Source organism: Pezoporus flaviventris, unplaced genomic scaffold (genome assembly GCF_033815535.1).
Source record: "Pezoporus flaviventris isolate CSIRO_AGI_PZ_B2104156 unplaced genomic scaffold, CSIRO_AGI_Pfla_v1 ptg000072l, whole genome shotgun sequence".
In the NCBI taxonomy this organism is placed as follows: domain Eukaryota; kingdom Metazoa; phylum Chordata; class Aves; order Psittaciformes; family Psittacidae; genus Pezoporus; species Pezoporus flaviventris.
This window is the reverse complement of record NW_026892620.1, coordinates 4,086,651-4,106,986: the sequence shown is the minus strand read 5'-3', so window position 1 is coordinate 4,106,986 and position 20,336 is coordinate 4,086,651. Positions and strand designations below refer to the sequence as shown.

The following is a 20,336-nucleotide window of genomic DNA, read 5'->3' as shown; positions in this document are numbered from 1 at the left end:
TTGATAGCACCTCACCTAGCTAACTGCTCTTATGCATTATTTGAAGATAAGCCATATCATCCAATCTGGACTACAATGCTTTTTACTACCACTAAAGAGAGTATTTTATATTACTTTGAGGATTGAAATATTTTCTAGTGATGTTTGTTAGATTCAGTAGCATAGAAATATCAGTAAAGTAACAGAAAAATTAAAAATATGCCCCCATTTGGGCACAGTTTTATATCAGCTTTTCTCAAGGTCTCAGAAGTAAATGCCACACCAGAACAAATCTAGCAATGCATGTGGATTCCCCAAAATCCACTTGCAGCTTTTCGGAAAGGGCAGTAAGCCACTCCACAGCAGTGATTCATTCATATTGCCCAAGTGCCATTCATGGGCCAACATTTTCAGGGGAATGCTTCCTCTAAGAGTGCTTCTCTCATGCCTTTTCTGACATGGGGTTTAAATTAAAATCAGGTTATTTAAAAAATATTTTAGTTGCAGTGTTGATTTAAAGAGCTGGGATGCAACATCCGGGGACTTACTGCTTATGTTGGTCACGGGCGTGGTTCAACTGTTTGAGTTTTTTTGTTTCTCAGCAAAGTCAGGAGTGACCACATCCACTCACTTCCCTCAGGGTGATGCTGTCAGAGGTTTCCCTGGCGATCCTGGTTATCCAGGTGAATTAGGCCCAAAGGGCTTTCCAGGAGAAGCAGGCCTGCCAGGTGAAGGATTTCCTGGTCCAAAAGGGTACCGGGGTCCTCCAGGTGACCATGGACAAGATGGAAGCCCAGGACCTCCAGGTCTGCCCGGTCTGCCAGGAGAGCCTGGCCAACTCGGTAAGAGGCATCAATCGCAGTGTTTTACATCAGAGCCATGGGAGATCATTACTGAACTGTGTGAAGCCTCTGTACAGCACATTGTTGAAAAGGTAGCATTTGGGGGGGGGGGGGGGGTAAGAAGATATTGCTTGTATTAGTTGTTCAGAAATATTAAAGAAGTAAATACTTCAAAAGTCCCAGTAGTTTTGTGTCAGGTATTGAAATAGTATGAATGCGCTAGTGCCAGCAAGTAACATCTTTCAGATTTCAAGCATTTGGTGGCAATGGAGCAATATCCAGCTATTGGAGTACTCACAGGTGGTTTTCTTTGGTCTTCCCCATCCAACATAATCTTTTACCTGACCAGAGAAAATCATATATCCATCCTTCAGAGCTCTTGATAGTATCTCTGCAACTTCCAGCATAAGAATGACAGGGGTACATTCACAACAGCTCAGGCTCATGGTTTTATTGCTCAACTTTGAAATGCTTGGCAAAATATTCAAGCCAAGGCAGGCACCTGCCAACCCTAAACAGTGCATGAGACATGTAGCCTCCTAACTCTGACAGGGTTAGCTTTCAGGCCTGGATTGAATTAATACATGGATAGAGAGTTCCACTATGTTATAACAAATAGTTTGTCTTGTATGTATGTATAAGTGAATACATTATCTGATGTTGTAATAGGCATTTTGGTTGGAATTGAGAGCACAGTTTTTCTCTTAAATAATAACTGCCCTTTACCATTCTTTGCTCATAGACTGTGGGCAGGTCACTGAAGACTTTTCTAGAGGAGATGGAACTGAGCCAATATGGTCAGGTACTGTACGTACAAACTGCTTGATTATATTTTAAAATTTAGTCTTATGCTGCTCTTATGGCTTGATTCTTTCTGGTGATTGTTTTGGATGTTCTTATTTGTAAAGTATTTGAACTTCAGGTCACAAATAACCATGCACATACTGTACATAGCTTTAAAGTAATTTAATTAAATTGAACATATTCTAAAAGTATTGCAGTTTTAGCTGTGCAATTCAGAAATTCTTTATTTCATTGCTCCTGAGTGTTTATTGTGACAAAATTATGGTTGCCATGCACTCTATAACAACAGTCCCAAAAATTAGATGCCCAAGAAAATTTAAACCATTTTTTTTAAAGAGCTTTGAGTGAAGGTTTTCAGTACAACTTGACATATAAATAAAAAACACCTTCATTTGTACCAAAATTTATCTGATTGCTTCAGGAGTCTAAATTGCCCACAGGGAAACAAAGTTTCTCTCTTATTCTGAAAAATAGTCATCCATGAGGTTTGATTACCCTTCCCATACCAGTCTAACTGGAGCAAGCCACCATAGCCCCTGGGAAGTAGGCAGAAGAGCACCTTTAGTGCTCTCCTGAAAATGCCACCCATGACCAATTTTTTTTTTTTTTTAATGAAGAATAAAATATTTTTTAATATTAGGGTTTTGCCTGTTAATTTAATTCACCTGCTTTAATGATGTTGTCTCAACTGCAGGCACAGAGTTGATGAGTGGCAACGTATGAGCACATACAGTGTGACTAACCAGCCCTCTTTGCTTTCAGGTGCAGGCTGTGTGAGGCCGCCACAGGGATCCCGAGGCAATCCAGGACTGCCAGGAGCCACAGGTAACATTTTGCTTTCACCTTTCTTTTGCACATGTATTATGTTTTGAGGAAGATCTTGCCAGATCAATTAAAGTTGAACCTTAGGAGGCAGTGAGTTTTAGAAATTACAAAGGAGGACAATGTTAACTTAAAGCCAGCAGAGAGACCTAAGCAGCTTGAAGCCCAGGTGGCTGCACAGTTCCTGAGCTAATTCTGCCTTTGCTAATGAGCGTCAGCCATTAACAAATGAAGACAGAAAGGACAGCCCATTTGCTATCCTCCACTGCAAGTAAGTGAAGGTGTACAGAAGGAGTCTACAGGCTGATAGGTAGAAAATATACTGAGGTCTCCCAGAGCTGACTGGACACATCGCACGGAAATTCCTGTCCTTTGGGAGCAGGTTGATAAAAGGTTGCAGTGGAGAGCTGTGGCAGATCCTTCTTAATAGTCCTCCTCTTGTGATATACAGAGCACCTTCAGTGAGTGTGAGCCTGAAATATTTAATGCAGCTCAGTGTAATGGGCCAGGTTGTCTGAAGCAATGCAGTTGCACTGTCTGTAGCCACGCATACCTTTCTTGCAGAGCTGGTCTGTCCTAGCCCAGAGGGACCATCTGGCAATCCTGGGCCTCCCCAGCACTGAGGGTTCCACACCTCTTTCCAAAAGAAAGAGGAAATGGTGCAGGGGACAGGGTCTGAAGGACTGTGCGAGATGGAATTGAGAGAAACACAGACAAGGATGCTGATTAGTCGTAACTATTGACCTTGAAGAGGGAACCGTCACTGGTAGTTCCTATAAGCTTATGTTCCTATAAGCTTATGTACTCCCAGCCAAAGCAATAAAGCTATTTTTCAGTAAAACCTTCTCATGACCAGCTGGTAAAAGTACTGACAGAAACTATAACTGGGTCTTTCAGAGCTTGGTAAATGTAAAATTCTTGATGCAGCTATTCTTGTGCCTCCATGCTTTAGCCAATGTCAGAGATATGGGCTATGTCAAGTGTTTGGGGGTTTTTTCCAGCATAAGGTTTATTATGGAGTGCATGGATTGATGGATCGATTTATCACAGACTAATGGATTCTAAAAGGGAACATTTGATCTCTGTTCAAAGATGATGTGTATCTCCAACCTATGTTTCCTTAGTCCTTAATGCCTTACTTTATTGTTAGGATCAATGCTTCTGAAGGTTGCTTTCTTTGCCATCTTTGTAATTTTTTTCTTCTTTTTTTGCTTTGATGATTTGTTTATTCTTTCATTCATATGGTTTTTATTTCAGTGAATACAGCCAGATTTAACTCCTAGCTGTAAGACTGTTGTAAAACAAGTGACACTGTTTTCATGTGGTCTATATTTTGTACTTTTGGTTAGCTCTTTAACAAATCTCTGTCTGTCAGCTTTTATGTTCTAGAAATTTTAAGATTTGTTTTCCCTTCCTTTCCTCCAAAAACTGGAAAAGGCCCCTAGCTGAGCCCAGGGCAGAACTCTGTTTATAGCCACCTTTCAGCCTGAGTGAGTCCTGAAGCTGGCAACCCATTGGGAACAGGACACATTTTACAACTTTTCACAGCTTCTTGTTGCCATGTATGTGTCAATCTAGTTTCCTGGGTCAGTATTCCTACCCACATTCTCTGGATTGACTCAAAAGCACCAACACCTCCTTTACACTATTTTCATTGTCTCCTTAGAGTGATGTGGTTTTATCCACAAGATTTCCTGACTTCTTTTCAGCCAGGATGGAGCTCTGCTATAGGCAGTCAAGTCTCTCAGTGTACAAGGTGCTAATGGCACCCAGTATATCAAGCAAGGAGTCATCTTTATAGTCTCACACCCTCATGTCCTTGTGTTCCTTTAAAATTCCTGGCAACATAGAGAGCCCACCCTAATTTACATCCTTGTTATTCAGTAGTCTCAAGACCTACGTGACCGCTGTGGAATAAAATGTTCAAGTTTTCTGTTTTGAATGTACAGCTGAAGAGCTTGCAAACTAAACACTGGTCTAAAATAAAAACCTTTTCCTACTACTGTTTGGCATAACATGTTAACAGCAGCTAACACTGCATAATGAGTTACTGAAATATGCAGTAAGCAGTAGTTGCATTCTCTATCTGCTGCCTTCTTTCTCTAGAATGGCTTTTTAATTAGTGCAATACTGAACAGAATGAATGAAGTCAGTTATTACACATGGGAAACAGGACTACGATGCTATTTCTGTAAGAGGTACATTAGAATTTTTCACTGAGACCTGAAAGCCTAGGATTTTTCCTTTCAATTGCTTTCTGAGAAGTTATTGTTCATATAAGGGAGAGAACAATAGTCCTGTATGGCTCTGGGAAAATGCTATTCATGCTGCATTGGCTGTTTATGTGCACCTTAATTGTGGTCTTTTTAAAGGTTTTCCTCTCCCCTCTACAAATAACAGCTAGAACTGCAAAAATTATAGTTAAATAATGGAAATTCAGAAAACTGAAGTGGAAAAAAAGTATCAAAATTCAAGTGATGTTTTCTTTGGTTTCTCAAAGATAGAGAGAAATTTGCTTTCAGTGTAGAAAGAAATGAGTTGTAATTCATGGTGATACTAAGCAACAACATTTAAAATGTTAAAGCATGTTGTTGACCTTCAAGCCTGAGCTGGGAACTTTTGAGGAGCTCAGGAGGGTAGGGAAACAAAGCATTCCACAGGAATTATTTTCAAAGAAGGAGCTTTACCAAATAATCTTGATCTTGGAATACAATGAATTCCCAACGACTGGAAAAAGGGAAAGATAACCCCCATTTTCAAGAAGGGGAAAATGGATGACCCAGGGAATTACAGACCAGTCAGTCTCACCTCTGTGCCTGGCAAAATCTTGGGGCAGATTATCCTGGAAAGAATGCTAAGGCACATGAAAAACAACAAGGTGCTTGGTGACAGCCAGCATGGCTTCACTAAGGGGAAATCCTGCCTGACCAATTTGGTGGCCTTCTGTGATGGGATTTGAAAGGTGGACTACTTGGTGGACAAAGAACTGGCTGGATGCCCGCACGCAGAGTTGTGGTCAATGGCTCAATGTCTGGCTGGAGACCAGTAACGAGTGGTGTCCCTCAGGGATCGGTGTTGGGACCGGTCTTGTTCAACATCCTCGTCGGTGACACGGACAGTGGGATTGAGTGCGCCCTCAGCAAGTTTGCCAATGACACCAAGCTGTGTGGTTCGGTTGATAGGCTGGAGGGAAGGAATGCCATCCAGAGGGACCTTGACATGCTTGTGAGGTGGGCTGATGCCAACCTCATGAAGTTTAACCATGCCAAGTGCAAGGTCCTGCACCTGGGTCAGAGCAATCCCAGGCAGGGCTACAGGTTGGGCAGAGAAGAGATTCAGAGCAGCCCTGCGGAGAAGGACTTGGGGGTGTTGGTTGATGAGAAAATGAACATAAGCCGGCTTCAGTGTGCGCTCACAGCCCAGAAAGCCAACCGTATCCTGGGCTGCATCAAAAGGAGCGTGACCAGCAGGTCAAAGGAGGTGATCCTGCCCCTCTACTCTGCTCTCGTGAGACCTCACCTGGAGTATTTTGTGCAGTTCTGGTGTCCTCAACATAAAAAGGACATGGAACTGTTGGAACAAGTCCAGAGAAGGGCCACAAGGATGATCAGGGGACTGGAGCACCTCCTGTATGAAGAGAGGCTGAGAAAGTTGGTGCTGTTCAGCCTGGAGAAGAGAAGGCTGCATGGAGACCTCATAGCAGCCTTCCAGTATCTGAAGGGGGCCTATAGGGATGCTGGAGAGAGACTGTTCATCAAGGACTGTAGTGATAGCACAAGGGGTAATGGGTTAAAACTTAAACAGGGGAAGTTTAGATTGGATATAAGAAGGAAATTGTTTCTTGTTAGGGTGGTGAGGCACTGGAATGGGTTGCCCAGGGAGGTTGTGAATGCTCCATCCCTGGCAGCGTTCAGGGCCAGGTTGGACAAAGCCTTGGGTGAGATGTTTAATGTGAGGTGTCCCTGCTTATGGCAGGATGGTTGGAACTAGATGATCTTAAGGTCCTTTCCAACCCTAATGATTCTATGATTCTATGTAGTAAAACTATTGCAAAAATAAAAAAATTTACAAACTTAAGTATCACTTGCAATGCTTGCAAGTGTTCAGATGTTGAGAAACAGTAATATTTGTCCTTACCCAAATGTCAAATACTACAGTACAAGGAAGTGAGGTCTAATTTTACTTGTCAGGAGGTAACTCGGTATGAATATGAGTTCAGTGCCAGAGAAACACTTTTTCAGGGCACCTGCTTTTACTACCAAAACTATACATCTGTACTGTCATAAATATAGTAAGTAGTGTAGTTAATTTGTATCCTGTTTCCAGGACGATTAGATCTAATCTTTAGCCTTACATTTCTGTTTTGTGGTTATCTAAACCATTCTGCTCTTGTTCTGTGATCTTGTCGTGTTAGCCAGGAAGGGAAAAATTTGTTTCTCCTACAGCATCTCATCTGAGCCTGTTTCTGTTGAGCATTCTTCTTTGACATTGCCTTTTGACTTCAAGATAAAAGTCTTAATTTACAAAGTATTAAAAGTCTATGAGCCTAGTCATTTTCATCTGGTAGTCTCCATATCATTAGTCTTTAAGTCAGGTTAATCCATGTTTGTAAGAGCACTCAGCCTAGATTTTTGGCCATGTCTTTGGATCATGAATACTGCTAAAGAGCTATGATATAGTCCCATTAAATTAAAAAAAGTTTCATCTTTGCATCCAGAAACACATCATGGTGATATTTACCACTACCTTTTCTTATATTATATGCTCATTTCTGGTTTGTTTGTTCAGAAACAATTTCTTACTTTCTTTCATATAATTTAGGTGTGAAAGGTGCAAGAGGATTCCCAGGTGATCCAGGTCCCATGGGATTCCCAGGGCTAAATGGTACACGAGGTGATCCAGGTCGAGAAGGTTTACCAGGTCCTCCAGGTATCTTGAAATAACTTGTCATTCTTTATATACTTTTGACCTCTTCACTACAGTTACTGGAACACGAAACTTGGTTCCAGATACATTTTTATTTATCTTCCCTTCCATGTTCAAACAAGAAACTGTTATACAAAACCGCTATTTTTCAAATCCAAAAGGGTTTCCTGCAACTTCTGTAATGATGAAAAGTAACACAAACACCAGCCTTTTAAAATCTGCTTAATAGTGCAAAATTGTGAATGTGTCAGTAAAAGTCCATGAAATTCACACAGAAATAAATTCAGTAACAAGATATTTCAGATTCCAAATGGAATATACTCAGAATGATGATGCAGAAAGTAGGAAAACACTAGTATTAGTATTTCTATATAACTGCCCATTTCCACATTTGGTCGAATGTTCTTATAAATGCTACGTAGTTTAAAAGCATGTATGTGTATATATATAAAAACACTTTTATTCTGCATGTTTCTGCTAAGGACTAGGGGAAATTGCAGTAATATAAAAGGTGTTGTAACGGTGCCTCTGTGATTTGAACTCCAACATTTATAGTGAACCCTGTGATGCCTACTCCCTGTTTTATTTGTAGGTTTTACTGGGCCCAGGGGAGACAGGGGCCCAAACGGTCTACCTGGACTTCAGGGACACCCAGGCCTCACAGGAAAATCTGGTGCTCCAGGAGCCACAGGACTGAAGGGGTTACCTGGTGATGCTTTAGGTGCTGCAGCAGGTTCTCGAGGGGATGTTGGGCTTCCTGGTTTCCCCGGGTTGAAAGGCTTGCCAGGAGATCAAGGAGTACCAGGAGTTAGAGGTAAAACTACTTCAAATAAAGAAATGCTTAAGTAAGAGTATGGTATAAATGAAGGCAAATTATAGGAATGTGAGAGTAGTAAGAGACTGTCTTAGGATGTGTTGGAGGTACTGATGACCCCAGTATCAAATCCCAGTGACTGATGATCTCCCATCCCTTCACCATCAGGTGTTACCAATATGCTGATTACCCCCTTGCCCTGTTGTGGGAGTGGCAAAAAGAGTAGTAATTGTGTGACTAGCTCAAAGCAAGGATGTCTATCACAGGTGCCAGTTTGGGAGACTTTTCTTATGATTTTCAATACAAAGAAGAGCGTCATCTTACATAAGTTGTTTGAAGTGAAGAGAACTGGTTTCACCTTCAGTAGAGCCACAGTGTGAAAAAAAAAGATGAAGACAGCTCTGTGGCACTTGGCAAATTTAAAAAAAGGCAGAAAACATCACTCTGAAAAGGGGAAGAAACTCAAGGTAAAACATGAATTGAAAGGGAAAGAAAATTGTGTGCCTTTGTACCTTCTTCCTAAGCATTTCTGTAGAACTAAATTTTCAGCAATAACAAAAAGTAAGTATGGATAAAAGAAAAAGTATTAGTAGTTTGTCTCTTCTTGATTTATTTTACAGTTCTGAAAGAATGACTCTAAAAGAAAAGTAGTGAATTTTTTGTATATGATGTGGGTTTTTAGTTTTACATGAAGTGGCTAGTGCTTCCTTTATATCATCTATGCCACTTATACTACTAGCCCCTCAGAACAAAGAGGTAAAGCTTGTATTCTGTTGTTGAGAAAACCCAAGTTATGTGACATTAGTTATAAAAGCACACTTAAGTCAAGGCAATGGACCCACACTGATGTAAAACCTGAATAAAGAGAAGCAGATCCACTCAGCCTGGATGTTAAGTGCCATTTACTCTTGAGGTCTTCTGTGCTTCTGCATTTCCAATCTGAATACAAAGCAGGAATTAGCTTTTAAATCTTGGATACCCCCTTTGTTCTTACCTTGTAGAGATGTAAATTTTCACCAAGTGCACTAAGTCATGTCAAGACCTTTTTGCATAAGAATTTGTACGAATCTTGTAGCAGTGCCTTGTAGTGACCTTACTTGAAGATTTCTGAACAATAACCCCAAAACAGAACCTGCCTCAAATATTCTGATTCGTGCCTATCACATTTTAGAAAAGATACAGAACATATTTCAGTGGTTCAGTCAGCTGCTTAATTTGATTCTTAAAAAGATATATGTGATAAAGAGAGAGATCAGGAATTACAGAATTACTGGGGTTAAAAGTGGAAAAGACCTGCCCCATCATTATCCGCCCAGTGCCAGATTGTTTCCATTATGAAAGAGCCAGTCAACCTTTCCAATACAAGTACTGAGATCAGTATTGGTAATGTGAATTATTTTAAAACTAATGAGTAGTCTTTTAATTTGCTTTCCCTGCTCTCACTGAAGTTTCAGAGGAAAAACCCTGAAAGACTAGTGTATACACAGAAGTGGTGATAATAAGCTCTCTAGATATTTATACTCTCTAATGCATGATTATGATATTTTAGGAGCGGATGGTATCCCAGGTTTGCCAGGATCCAAAGGAGAGCCAGGGCCACAAGGTCTCCCTGGTTTGATGGGATTGCCGGGAACTCCGGGAACACGTGGATTCCCAGGGCCACCAGGAAACCCTGGGCCAGATGGCGGGCCTGGTTCTCGAGGACCTATTGGTGAGGAAGTATTGCTGTCCTGTGTCCCTCCTGCTGACAGTTTTGTGTGGCAGGACAACTGTATGGTTTCCACAGCAGAAAGTTAAGCTTGGGATTGTGGCACATGCCGTGCTTTTATTCCCAGCCAGAGAAATGGCAGTAATGATGTAGACAATGTGTCTGAAAATTGTACTGGTATCAGAGGTGGAAGTAGGGGTGACGATCCTTGCTGGCAGAGCTGCTGCTTTTAGTTGTACAGCCACCTACCAAGCCAGGTCAGAGCTTGCTGGTGGCAGACTGGGAGAATGGAGCTACCAAAGGAGGGAGTAGTTATGGAAGAAATGCTTAATTCCTAAAAAAAGGAGGGAAAGGTCCTGTTGGGAGTGGGTGCAGGACTAAGCTGGCAGCGAGTGTGGTTTGTATTGAGGATCTGCTTTGTCTTTGTAATCATGTCTACAGTCCTTGTGTGAAAAAAGTGCTAATGTTCTCCCCTCAACACAAAGCTGGTAGGACAGCAGTTTTCTCCTCCTTGAGCTGCCTTGTATGAAAATCATCATGTATGTCCAAACACTTTTTAATCTCCCTATTCGCATGTTCACATGGCAGGTCCACCTGGTGCTAGGGGAGAAGATGGTGAGCAAGGTTTTCCTGGCCCTGTGGGCATGAAAGGTCTGTCTGGTGACAAAGGCGAAACAGGTTATCCAGGATTACAAGGTGTGCCTGGTGTGATTGGTCCCCCTGGCATAAGTGGAATGGATGGTTTTCCAGGAGACAAAGGTGAGCTCTGCACAGCTGCTTTGAAAAAAAGTAGTGTTGCCTAAACCAGTTCTGTGCTGAGATGAACAAGATACCTTCTCTGCTGGGCTACCTCTTTTTAAAATGGAAGAATTAGGATCATGTGCCTAATATATTCCAAAATCACTGTTATCTCCTGTGTTGTGCTTGGCAAAATGCTAGCTTCTGACATGCAGCCCTACTCAGAAGGGAACTGGCTGTTTTACTTCTCCTTTTAAAAATTGCACAGTATTTACTCAGTTCTCTGTCCAGAAGTCTTTCTCTTGTCCCAGTCCCTTTGGCTGTCAGTGAAATCAGAGATTTTACCCAAACCTTTGCTTTGAAGTTTTTTAAAGCTAGCTGTTTTATACTGAGCAATGCCAGACACAAGACCTCAATGTTGACTTTTACCAGGATACTAATCTTGCGTATCAAGAAGGTGAGATTTTCACCTGCCAGTCCCAAAAATGCTATGTATAATGCAAGTTGTCTACATTTCACAGGGATTACAGGGATTTTCAACAGTATTGAACTCTATGTGAAGCCCAGTCAAAGGTGGGGAAAGGAGGGGGACATGCCTATAAATGCATGTTAAAATTTCACCAGTTGGAAAGATAAGGTTTTTTCCCTAATACAACTCTGGAGTACTGATCACCTCTCATTTGAGAGGAATTAAGATCTATATGTTAGCATGCCCTGTGTAAAACAGCATCCTCTTGTTTGGAGAAAAAGAGTGTGGGATTTCGTAGTGAGAAAGGGCCAGCCAGTCCTAAACCCAAGATTTGTGTCTCTTCATGTAGAAGAAGAGGCTGACTAAAAACCTTGTATGGAACTAGGTACCTTTCTCTAGCTCACATGTAGGAGAGGGGTTGAACTTTTAGAAGACACTAAGTTCTGATCGTCTCTACAACATCTCCTCCTGGCCAGTTGGGGCAGTTCAATGGGCCCCTGCTCCTCTCTAACTTGGGTGCCTGACCCAGAGCTGCAGATTGACCTAGATATCAAGGCACCCAAAAATAGATACTGCTGCACAGTTTTTACACCACTCTAGTCATGTGATGCTTAGTTTGAAGAAATCTGAGTGAGGTAACAGTTCTCTTCCCTTTCTTTCTTTAAAGGTGAAAGAGGTTCACCTGGCATTGATGGTTTCAAAGGAATGACAGGCCTAAAAGGAAGACCAGGCATCAAGGGAATCAAAGGAGAATTTGGCCCACTGGGGGCTCAGGGTGATAAAGGCTCACAAGGAGCACGTGGTTTTAAAGGTATTTGCTTATGGGTGGTACCAGTGTGTTTGCTTTTCACATCTGGAGAACAATTTTACAAGGACACAAAGACAACAAAGACATTTTTCACATCATAAATTTAGCTCAGACATTCCTGACCTATTTCACACATGGGCCTCTGGTGAGAGGCCTGAGTTTTAGGCTCAGGGAAAGGTTACTTCTTTGTGAATCTTTACACATTTAAGGTTGGAGACAGACATCTCATTATTCAGCTGAGCTCAGATGGTGGCACCTCTGGGCATATGCAGAGCTTAACAGAGCCTTTTCTCAGGAAGAGTAAGGTGTTTGGGGGGGGAGATGGGGGGAAGATTCAGATTTTCTCCAGTTGCACTGTAAAGGTACTTAAATACTCAGAAAAACAAGCAATTAAGTAGTTAAAATTCAGTAAAGTTTCAGCTGATATCATCATCAGTGAAATGAAAAGTGTAACTGAGTCCTCTTTTCTTTGTGTGCTTTACCACAGCACCAAAATATTCTTTCCAGGGACCCTGAGATAGGTACTTAAGAAAATCTAGTCTGCAATTTAAACGTTGCAAAACAATGCTCCCAGCAATTCAGGGGAGGTATGAGCAAAAGGCAAGTGTGAAAACAGCCACTGTGAAGAGAAGTGTAAATATACTTCTTGGTGAAGAACTATAAGACAGTGTATGATCATAGGAGACAAGTCTGGATGGATGGCCTGTCTCTGCCAGCCCACAAAGAACTAAAGACAATCATGCAGTCAGCTTCTCCGGGTCCTTTATTCAGAATATTATTTACTGTTGTCACCAGTAACCTTCAAATCAAGAAAAGGAACAAAATAACTGGTAACAAACCCAAACACTTTCTTTTGCCCAAGGCATTTTGACTGAGAGTTTCCCTTTCACTGGAACTAACCTACTTTTCTGTGCATTCTCCAGTGTGCTTTTTGGTTTCTTATAAACATATGATACTTAACTGCTGAGAGGTTAATTATCTATCACAAAGGAGTTTGGGTCCAACTTCCCAGGACTGCATGTACAAAAGTTTAACTCAGTTTTCGTGGAGTTTTTAATGCTTGACTGTGCTGATGCCACGTCGTATTGCGATAGGTCAATACAGCGTGGATTTTCCTTAGTTTCTGCAAAATTATCTATTAAACCCTTTTTGCTAAATTTACTCTTCTGCTCACTTTTTCCACCGCAGTGCCACTGACTAGCTTTATGTTACATGGTTGGTTTTTCACCCCTTAGGTGACCGTGGGGATCAAGGACCCCCAGGAGAACCCCCAAAGCTCAAGCCCAGCATGATGATGGAAGTTAAAGGTGAAAAAGGAGATGTTGGAGAAAGGGGCACAAAGGGATTCTTTGGCTTAAAAGGTCAGTGGTCACAGCAAAAAGAACCCAAGTACGTTCAGGATTATTGGTTGGTGTCTTTTCTCAGTTACCATATTAAATATACCCCACTCATTGTTCCACTGTGCTGCAGACCCTCCCAGCAAAGTCTCTGACAGCAGAAGCTGAGCTCCTGGCTGCCTTTTACTGTGTTTTAAGCCAAGGAAAGCTCTGTGGGGTTATGCTGTGTGTGTGTGCCTCCTTTTTGTACTAATGCATTATGGTGACATGTTTTGAAAGCTTCTTACAAGCAACTGCATCTTAGCCTTTCTCAGCTTTAATAGTTTACATCTTTTCTATTTTTCTTCTTTTTTGCCTGCAGGTAGCAAGGGAATGCCTGGTGTTCCCGGAAAGACAGGAACTCCAGGGTCCCCTGGGCATCCCAGCTATGTGGCTGGTGTGAAAGGAGACATTGGCGCGAAAGGGCTGACAGGTCTGAAAGGGTATCCAGGTCCAGCCGGCTCTCCTGGCATCAGAGGCTTCCCTGGCACTACAGGAATCAGGGTGAGTTCATGCCCATGAGGGAATAAAGGTGTCCTTGTGCTGCCATGCAGCTTCTCTAGGGAGTGGCTTTCACCCCTTGACACGGTGCTGAACAGCTACAATGAAAAGATAAAAATGCAATAAAAATTTAATAAATAGGCCAAATATTTTTGCTTGGTCCCTCCAGTGTTCATCAGGCAGAGTCCTTTCTCTTCTATTGGGAGACATCCAAATTTCAGGTGCCAGCTGTCAATGAGGACCTGCACAGTTCCTTCTAGGTCCTTGCAGACCTAACTGTTGCTGTAGCTGTTGGTAAAATTTTTCGCATGCTGAGCGTGCTCTTCCCTTTCTCCTGGGACTTATGGTACCACTGCCAAAAATAATTCACTGTCACTCATCTAACAGTAAAAGAGTCTAAGAATCTCAGCTCCTAGAGGATAATTCACTGTGGTTCACTTTGGATGCAAAATAAGTTACAGTGGAAGAAATAGACTCTTCCAAAACGCCTGACAGTAGACTCACACACATCATTTATTTAAGAGAGCCAAAACCTATGTTCCTTTCTCAGGTAGCATTGCCCTTAGATTTCAGTAGGACTTCTTCCTAACCAAGGTCTGCAGGACTCTTGTGGTATACCCCACCTGGCAACTAAGCACCGCAGAGCTGCTCACTCACTTCTCCCAAAGTGGAATGAGGGAAGAGCATTGGAAGGGTAAAGTGAGAAAACTCATGGGTTTAAGAACAGATTAATAATTGAAATATAATCATTATTATAATAATAGTTATGAAAAGGAAAATAACGAGAAAGTAATAAAACCCAAGAAATACGAGTGATACAAATGCTCACCACCAGCCATCCAATGCCCAGCGGTGGCCCCCTGCCCAACCTTCCCCCAGCTTTACATGCTGAGCATGATGCCATATAGTCTGGGATACTCCTGTGGTCAGTTGGGATCAGCTGACCTGGCTGTGTTCCTCCCAGCCTCTTGTGCACCCCCAGCCTGCTCACTGGTGCACTGAGAGGCAGAAAAGGCCTTGACTCTGTGTAAACACTGTTCAGCAGTAATTCAAACATCTCTCTGTTACCAACACAGTTTCCAGCACAAATCTAAAGCCATACTAGCTACTGTGAAGAAAATTAACTCTACCCCAGCCAAAATCAGCACAAGGACTCACTAATATATATGTGCAATAGGATGTTCTCGATTTCAGACTTAAGGCTTTACAAATATAATTTGTCCATTGGTTTTGTACTGATTCGGTTAAACTGACTTCAGCCAAATTACTCTCCATGAAGGACTTCAGAAACTCAAAACCGGTAAATTTGATAACCTTTTTTCAATATTTCCAAACTGCGCTGCCTAGAAAGTTGAATATATCCTCGTCTTCACTAACTGATACCTGTTCTCAATTGCGTGACAGGGAGAAAAGGGCATGCCAGGAATTTCAGGCCATTTTGGTACTCCTGGCTCACATGGTGAAATAGGTGAGTTAATTCCCTTATCTGAGCCCTCTTTGTATTCATTGCTCATCAAACGCTCAGCATTAAGTTCTGAAGAGTCTTAGGGGGTCTTCAGTGTTAAAGAGCCTTCAGTCTTACAGAATGGTATTGTAGATGTAGGAGGCTGTGAAAAGTTTAATACTGTTAATTTCATGCAACGTGTACTGTCCATGGATGAAGCCATCCATAGTGGGGAGGGTGGTTGTTCTAGAGACTTTATGTTTTTCCTTTTTTAATTTACTCCTCTTTTATTCTAGAAAGATAATAATTACTGAATTTTGCCTCAGAGGTTGCAATTCACTCAAAACAACAGGAAATACTGTTTAAATTAAAGCATTACACTCATGTGTTCTTTTTTGCTTGAAATAGGTGAGCAGGGAGATACTATAAACTTACCAGGAATGCCAGGCCTTAAAGGGGAAGTTGGTGTGCCAGGCTTAACAGGTATTATTAGTTGCTCTGCATGTATTACTTTTTTCATACTGAAGTCCACAGAGGGAGGGAGGGGGAGTTTACCATAGGCTTTTGGTGCCTGTTGAACCTGTGCTCTCATGAGAGCTCCTGAAGAGGAAATAATTATGGAAAATGGGATAGCAGAGCCACGTCAATTTTGGATTGGGTTGGTTAGGTCGTGTATTAAATTTTCCCTGCACGTGCAGCACACTTGAACATCAGTGTCATGTTCCACATAATTGGGGGATTACTTTTAAAAACAAATTTAATGATGGTTTGGCCCGCATGCTGTAGGCAACTGCTCATTCTCCCAGATTATGCAAGCACCCTGACTAGAAGAACGTCTTTATGTGGCAAGATCAGGACCTATTAGGTAGCCAGTTTCACATTATGCTTGTTAGCTTTTAGGATTGTACAGAGATTATTAAAAGAATATACTGGCTTCATGCTTTTTCAGGCACAAGAGGAAGCGCAGGACAAAAAGGTGAAGGTGGCGATCCTGGTTTCCCTGGCATTGAAGGCCTTAAGGGCACTCAGGGTCTCCCTGGTACTGTGGGACAGGAAGGTAAAATATTCTTTTTAGAGCTCAGAAGAGTAAAAATGTTTAAGAGGAGAAAGAAAAAAATACCTTTTATCTTGAAATAAAATCATTATGTTTTTTAATATGTTGATCATTCTGTAAGTTGGTAAAGAGCAGTAAAAAGGATGCAGAACTCACAGTAGAACTTATTAAGAGGAAATTTCAAAAGCCTACCTCTGCTTCATACAGTTTTACTTTTTACAGCAGTCGTGTCCGAAGAACTGTGTTGCTGGCATACTCGCGTATTCTAATGCTGTCTCAATACTTCAAGGAAAAGGGCTTTTCGATACTCTTTTCTGTCAAAAATTAAGACAGTACTCCCTAGGACCCAGTTACAGAGCCTTCGAGCCAGGCTCATTGGCTGACTGTACAAGCATACTGGGGGAACTGAAGTCAGATTTGGCTCTGGCTGGATCATAAACTCAGGGCTTAAGAACATGTCTTATTGCAAGAGGATCATGAAAATGCTCTTTCAGAACAGTTGCTCCACATATCTCATATAATTAGAGGGGTTAGAAACTCCAGCCAAGACTGGAGCAGTTTCAGTAGGTTCCTCAATGGGAAACAGTTCTTGTCTGAACAGCTTTCCAGTCGGAAAGGCAAAACGGATGTAGCAGAAGAGGCAACTGAGGTGCACATACATTAAATTACTCATCGTAACTGGTAATAGAAGAAAATTATTATTTTAATAGGAGGAGCCCATTGTATTTCTGTGGTTGTCAGAAAGGTTATAAAAACCTGAAGTTTGTAATGAATTGTTCTGTTATACCTTGCCTCTCCTACCTTTACGCTCTTTAGTTCTCTTCCACTTGGATGAGCAGTGCAGTATCATACAATGACATTAGGAAGCGAAAGCCTTATTTTTGCTACCTGGGAGAATGAAGGTAGCACAAGTCCATGTTTTGGGTGGCTGGCTTTAAGGACACTCATGAGCAATAACATCATTGTCACACAGGTTTGCCAGGACTGGTTGGCCCCCCAGGACAGCAAGGAAGCCCTGGGATGACTGGATTTCAAGGTGAAAAGGGAACTCCCGGCTGGCCTGGTTTACCAGGACAAGCAGGTATTTGCAGCTTCAACTATTCAGTCATTTTAATGTGAGCACTTGCTATTGTTCCTTTGGGATGGAAAAGAAAGGAGGCTCTTTGCAGTTCAGAGCGGCAGAGTTCCCTCTAGCAAATATTTATTCCTCATAAAGTCCAGGTGCATTAGTGAAGACCCACGTGGCTGCTTTCTCATTTATGGCTTCTGAAGGACGTGAGCTCACTTTAACGGCTCATGACCTCCCTCAACCAGGAAAGCAGTTTTCAGGAAACATACTCATTTTTCATGGCAACTGGGAAGAAAAAACAAGTATTTGACATGCAGCAAGAGCAATGATATACAGTATTAGAATATTATAATGTGGCATTAGATAGCAAACAATATGCTTATCCTACGTCATTATAAAAAACTGTGGACTGATCCAATGTCTGGTTTTAAGAATAAATGACTTATGGCTCAGACAGAATTCTGCTATCAAAATACAGGTGATAGTTTAAGATGAAGCTGCTTGAATCACAGGATACAGAATCTCATTGGTTGCCACCTAATTCCTTAGTATATTAAGCAGATTTTTTTTTTCAACAGTATAGCCAGAAATTGCCCTGCTTTTACTAGGATTCTTCTATCTGAATCTGCATCAAATCTAAGCTAATATGGTTATGAAGGCTGCCTTTATAGACAGTGAAGAGAGAGAGACGTTATTTATTGTGAGGTTGAATTGTCCTCCAGAGCTCTGGCCATTGATTAGAAGTACCTGTCTAGCTTTAACATCATGCTTAACACTTTGACAGGTACAAATAGATGGGATAAATTTTACCAGCAGCAGCAGCTATTATACATTTTGTTGGGGGTTTGCTGGGGTTTTGTTTTTTTTTTTAAATTACAGACTGTGAATTTCTCCTGAAGAGAGCTTCACTATAATCACATGTAGAGCCTAAAATTATGCCATAATTGTCTTGGTTTGAGGATTTTGGAAAACTAAATGGTTATTAAAAAACTCATGGCAGCAAGAATGGAACTAATGACATGCTACCAGACAGATCAAAGATATTTTAAAAAGTAATAATCTGTTTATTACTTGGATAATATGGGATAGTAGCAAAATTTGCTACTCACAAAACCGTGGTGTGGTGTATTTCATAGTAAGTTTATTGTAATGACTGAATTTGCATATAAAACACCAGATTTTAACACAGAATAGTATTTATCCAAGGATTTGAAATTTTTGCCTAGTAATATATACAGACTCATAGAAACTATTAAGATAATCATGAATGCAATTTTAAAACAGGCTTGCCTGGCTTAAGAGGAATCAGTGGACTGCATGGTTTACCAGGCACTAAGGGCTTACCAGGATCACCAGGTAAGTGAGACTCTTATTCTGCCTGTTCATAGGCATAGCATTGTGTTGGCTGCAAGTTTGGTGAGTGAGATCTTTGCAATGTGACTTTCTTAACTGTATTCCATAGCCCAGTGTGGAATTTTCTTCATTAGTGTGGGCTCTGGCAAACAGCTTCATATCCTATGTGCTGACACACAGATGGATTAGAACTCAACTTTAAATCATAATTTTTTTCCTCTTACCAAGTTAAAGCCTCAAGGCCTTTTTTTTCCCATTGTGAGGCATTTTTCAATTAAACATTACAGACTCACATATTTAGTAAATCCACATGCTCTATACATGTATGTTAGCATGCTGATACACTGTTACATACAGAAACATCTCAGCTTTCCTCTTAATTTTTAACAACTCCACAACAGGTCCAGATGGTTACGGCTCTGCAGGTTTCCCAGGTGCAGTGGGTGACAAAGGAGAAGCAGGAGAGCCAAGCAGAGTGGAAGGCAGCCAAGGACCTCCGGGTCAGAAGGGAGACAGAGGTGTTCCAGGTTTGTATTCCAGAGAATGGGATCTATGCAGGTGTTTTCCATTTTGAAAATCGCATTCTTTATATTTAGTCTGAGGTGACTCCTTTTAACTGCAATTGTGCATTTTCCTTGTAGTACTGATGATTTCTTCTCTTCCTTTCAGGAGTCCAAGGACCCTTTGGCCTTCCTGGGCAGGAAGGACCTCCAGGTCCTCCTGGGATTTCAAATATATCAGGACATCCTGGTGATAAAGGCTCCCCAGGTTTAGATGGAGTGCCAGGTAATTCATGCCTTGTTTCCCTCGAGCAAGAATAAAAAGACTCATGTACAAGGTTGTGCCCTCAGACAACAACAGAAGATTAAGTACTGGGTTAGCAAGAGCAGTTTCATTGTTATTTCTGTCTTGATTCAGTAAAATATCCCTATCAAATGCAACACTAAAGTGCATGAATAATTGTTGGACAGAACTAATAGAATCATAGAATAGTTAGGGTTGGAAAGGACCTTAGTTCCAACCCCCCCTGCCATGGGCAGGGACACCTCACATTAAACCACGTCACCCAAGGCTCTGTCCAACATGGCCTTGAACACCACCAGGAATAGAGCATTCACATCCTTCCTGGGCAGCCCATTCCAGTGCCTCACCACCCTAACAGGAAACAATCTCTTCCTTATATCCAATCTAAACTTCCCCTGTTTAAGTTTTAACCCGTTACCCCTTGTCCTGTCACTACAGTCCCTAATAAATAGTCCATCCCCAGTATCCCTATAGCGCCCTTTCAGATACTGGAATGCTGCTATGAGGTCTCCATGCAGCCTTCTGTTCTCCAGGCTGAACAGCCCCAACTTTCTCAGCCTATCTTCATTCAGCCTATCTTCAATGGTGTATAAGATAATAGAGACAGACCTCTTGAAAGTAAAAGGCAGTTCCTCCAGGTTGTCCTGATGGAAGGGTTTGATTTTCGTACAAACAGTTGTAATCGTCCAGAGTTCTCTTAACAACTTTCCGAAGGATTATGCTAATTTGCTACTTTAAAATCTGAGGTCTGTGGCAGACTTGCAGGTCTATGGAATTTTTTTTTTATCATTTATAAAACTTTCCTATGTGAAATTCCCATGCAAA

General features: G+C 41.5%; 1 protein-coding gene and 1 long non-coding RNA gene across 3 annotated transcripts in view; one reads left to right on the top strand and one right to left on the bottom strand.

The window, feature by feature from the left end:
- The window catches only part of LOC133279257 (uncharacterized), a 38,882-nt gene that overhangs the window by 6,990 nt on the left and 11,556 nt on the right, over window positions 1-20,336 (bottom strand). The window contains exon 2 of one of the 2 annotated variants that reach the window (XR_009746827.1): window positions 7,250-7,432. The exons of the other annotated variant lie outside the window; for it this stretch is intronic. This is a non-coding gene — a long non-coding RNA (uncharacterized LOC133279257). The remainder of the gene's footprint in view (window positions 1-7,249; window positions 7,433-20,336) is intronic. 2 annotated transcript variants of the gene reach the window in all.
- The window catches only part of COL4A2 (collagen type IV alpha 2 chain), a 145,810-nt gene that overhangs the window by 115,670 nt on the left and 9,804 nt on the right, over window positions 1-20,336 (top strand). The window contains exons 25-41 of the mRNA XM_061472775.1: window positions 620-821; window positions 1,564-1,623; window positions 2,388-2,450; window positions 7,269-7,376; window positions 7,966-8,187; window positions 9,737-9,898; window positions 10,484-10,654; window positions 11,770-11,913; window positions 13,146-13,271; window positions 13,609-13,790; window positions 15,192-15,255; window positions 15,640-15,714; window positions 16,181-16,288; window positions 17,259-17,366; window positions 18,639-18,710; window positions 19,109-19,234; window positions 19,377-19,493. Coding sequence (XP_061328759.1) covers window positions 620-821; window positions 1,564-1,623; window positions 2,388-2,450; window positions 7,269-7,376; window positions 7,966-8,187; window positions 9,737-9,898; window positions 10,484-10,654; window positions 11,770-11,913; window positions 13,146-13,271; window positions 13,609-13,790; window positions 15,192-15,255; window positions 15,640-15,714; window positions 16,181-16,288; window positions 17,259-17,366; window positions 18,639-18,710; window positions 19,109-19,234; window positions 19,377-19,493 — 2,110 coding nt within the window. The remainder of the gene's footprint in view (window positions 1-619; window positions 822-1,563; window positions 1,624-2,387; window positions 2,451-7,268; window positions 7,377-7,965; window positions 8,188-9,736; window positions 9,899-10,483; window positions 10,655-11,769; window positions 11,914-13,145; window positions 13,272-13,608; window positions 13,791-15,191; window positions 15,256-15,639; window positions 15,715-16,180; window positions 16,289-17,258; window positions 17,367-18,638; window positions 18,711-19,108; window positions 19,235-19,376; window positions 19,494-20,336) is intronic.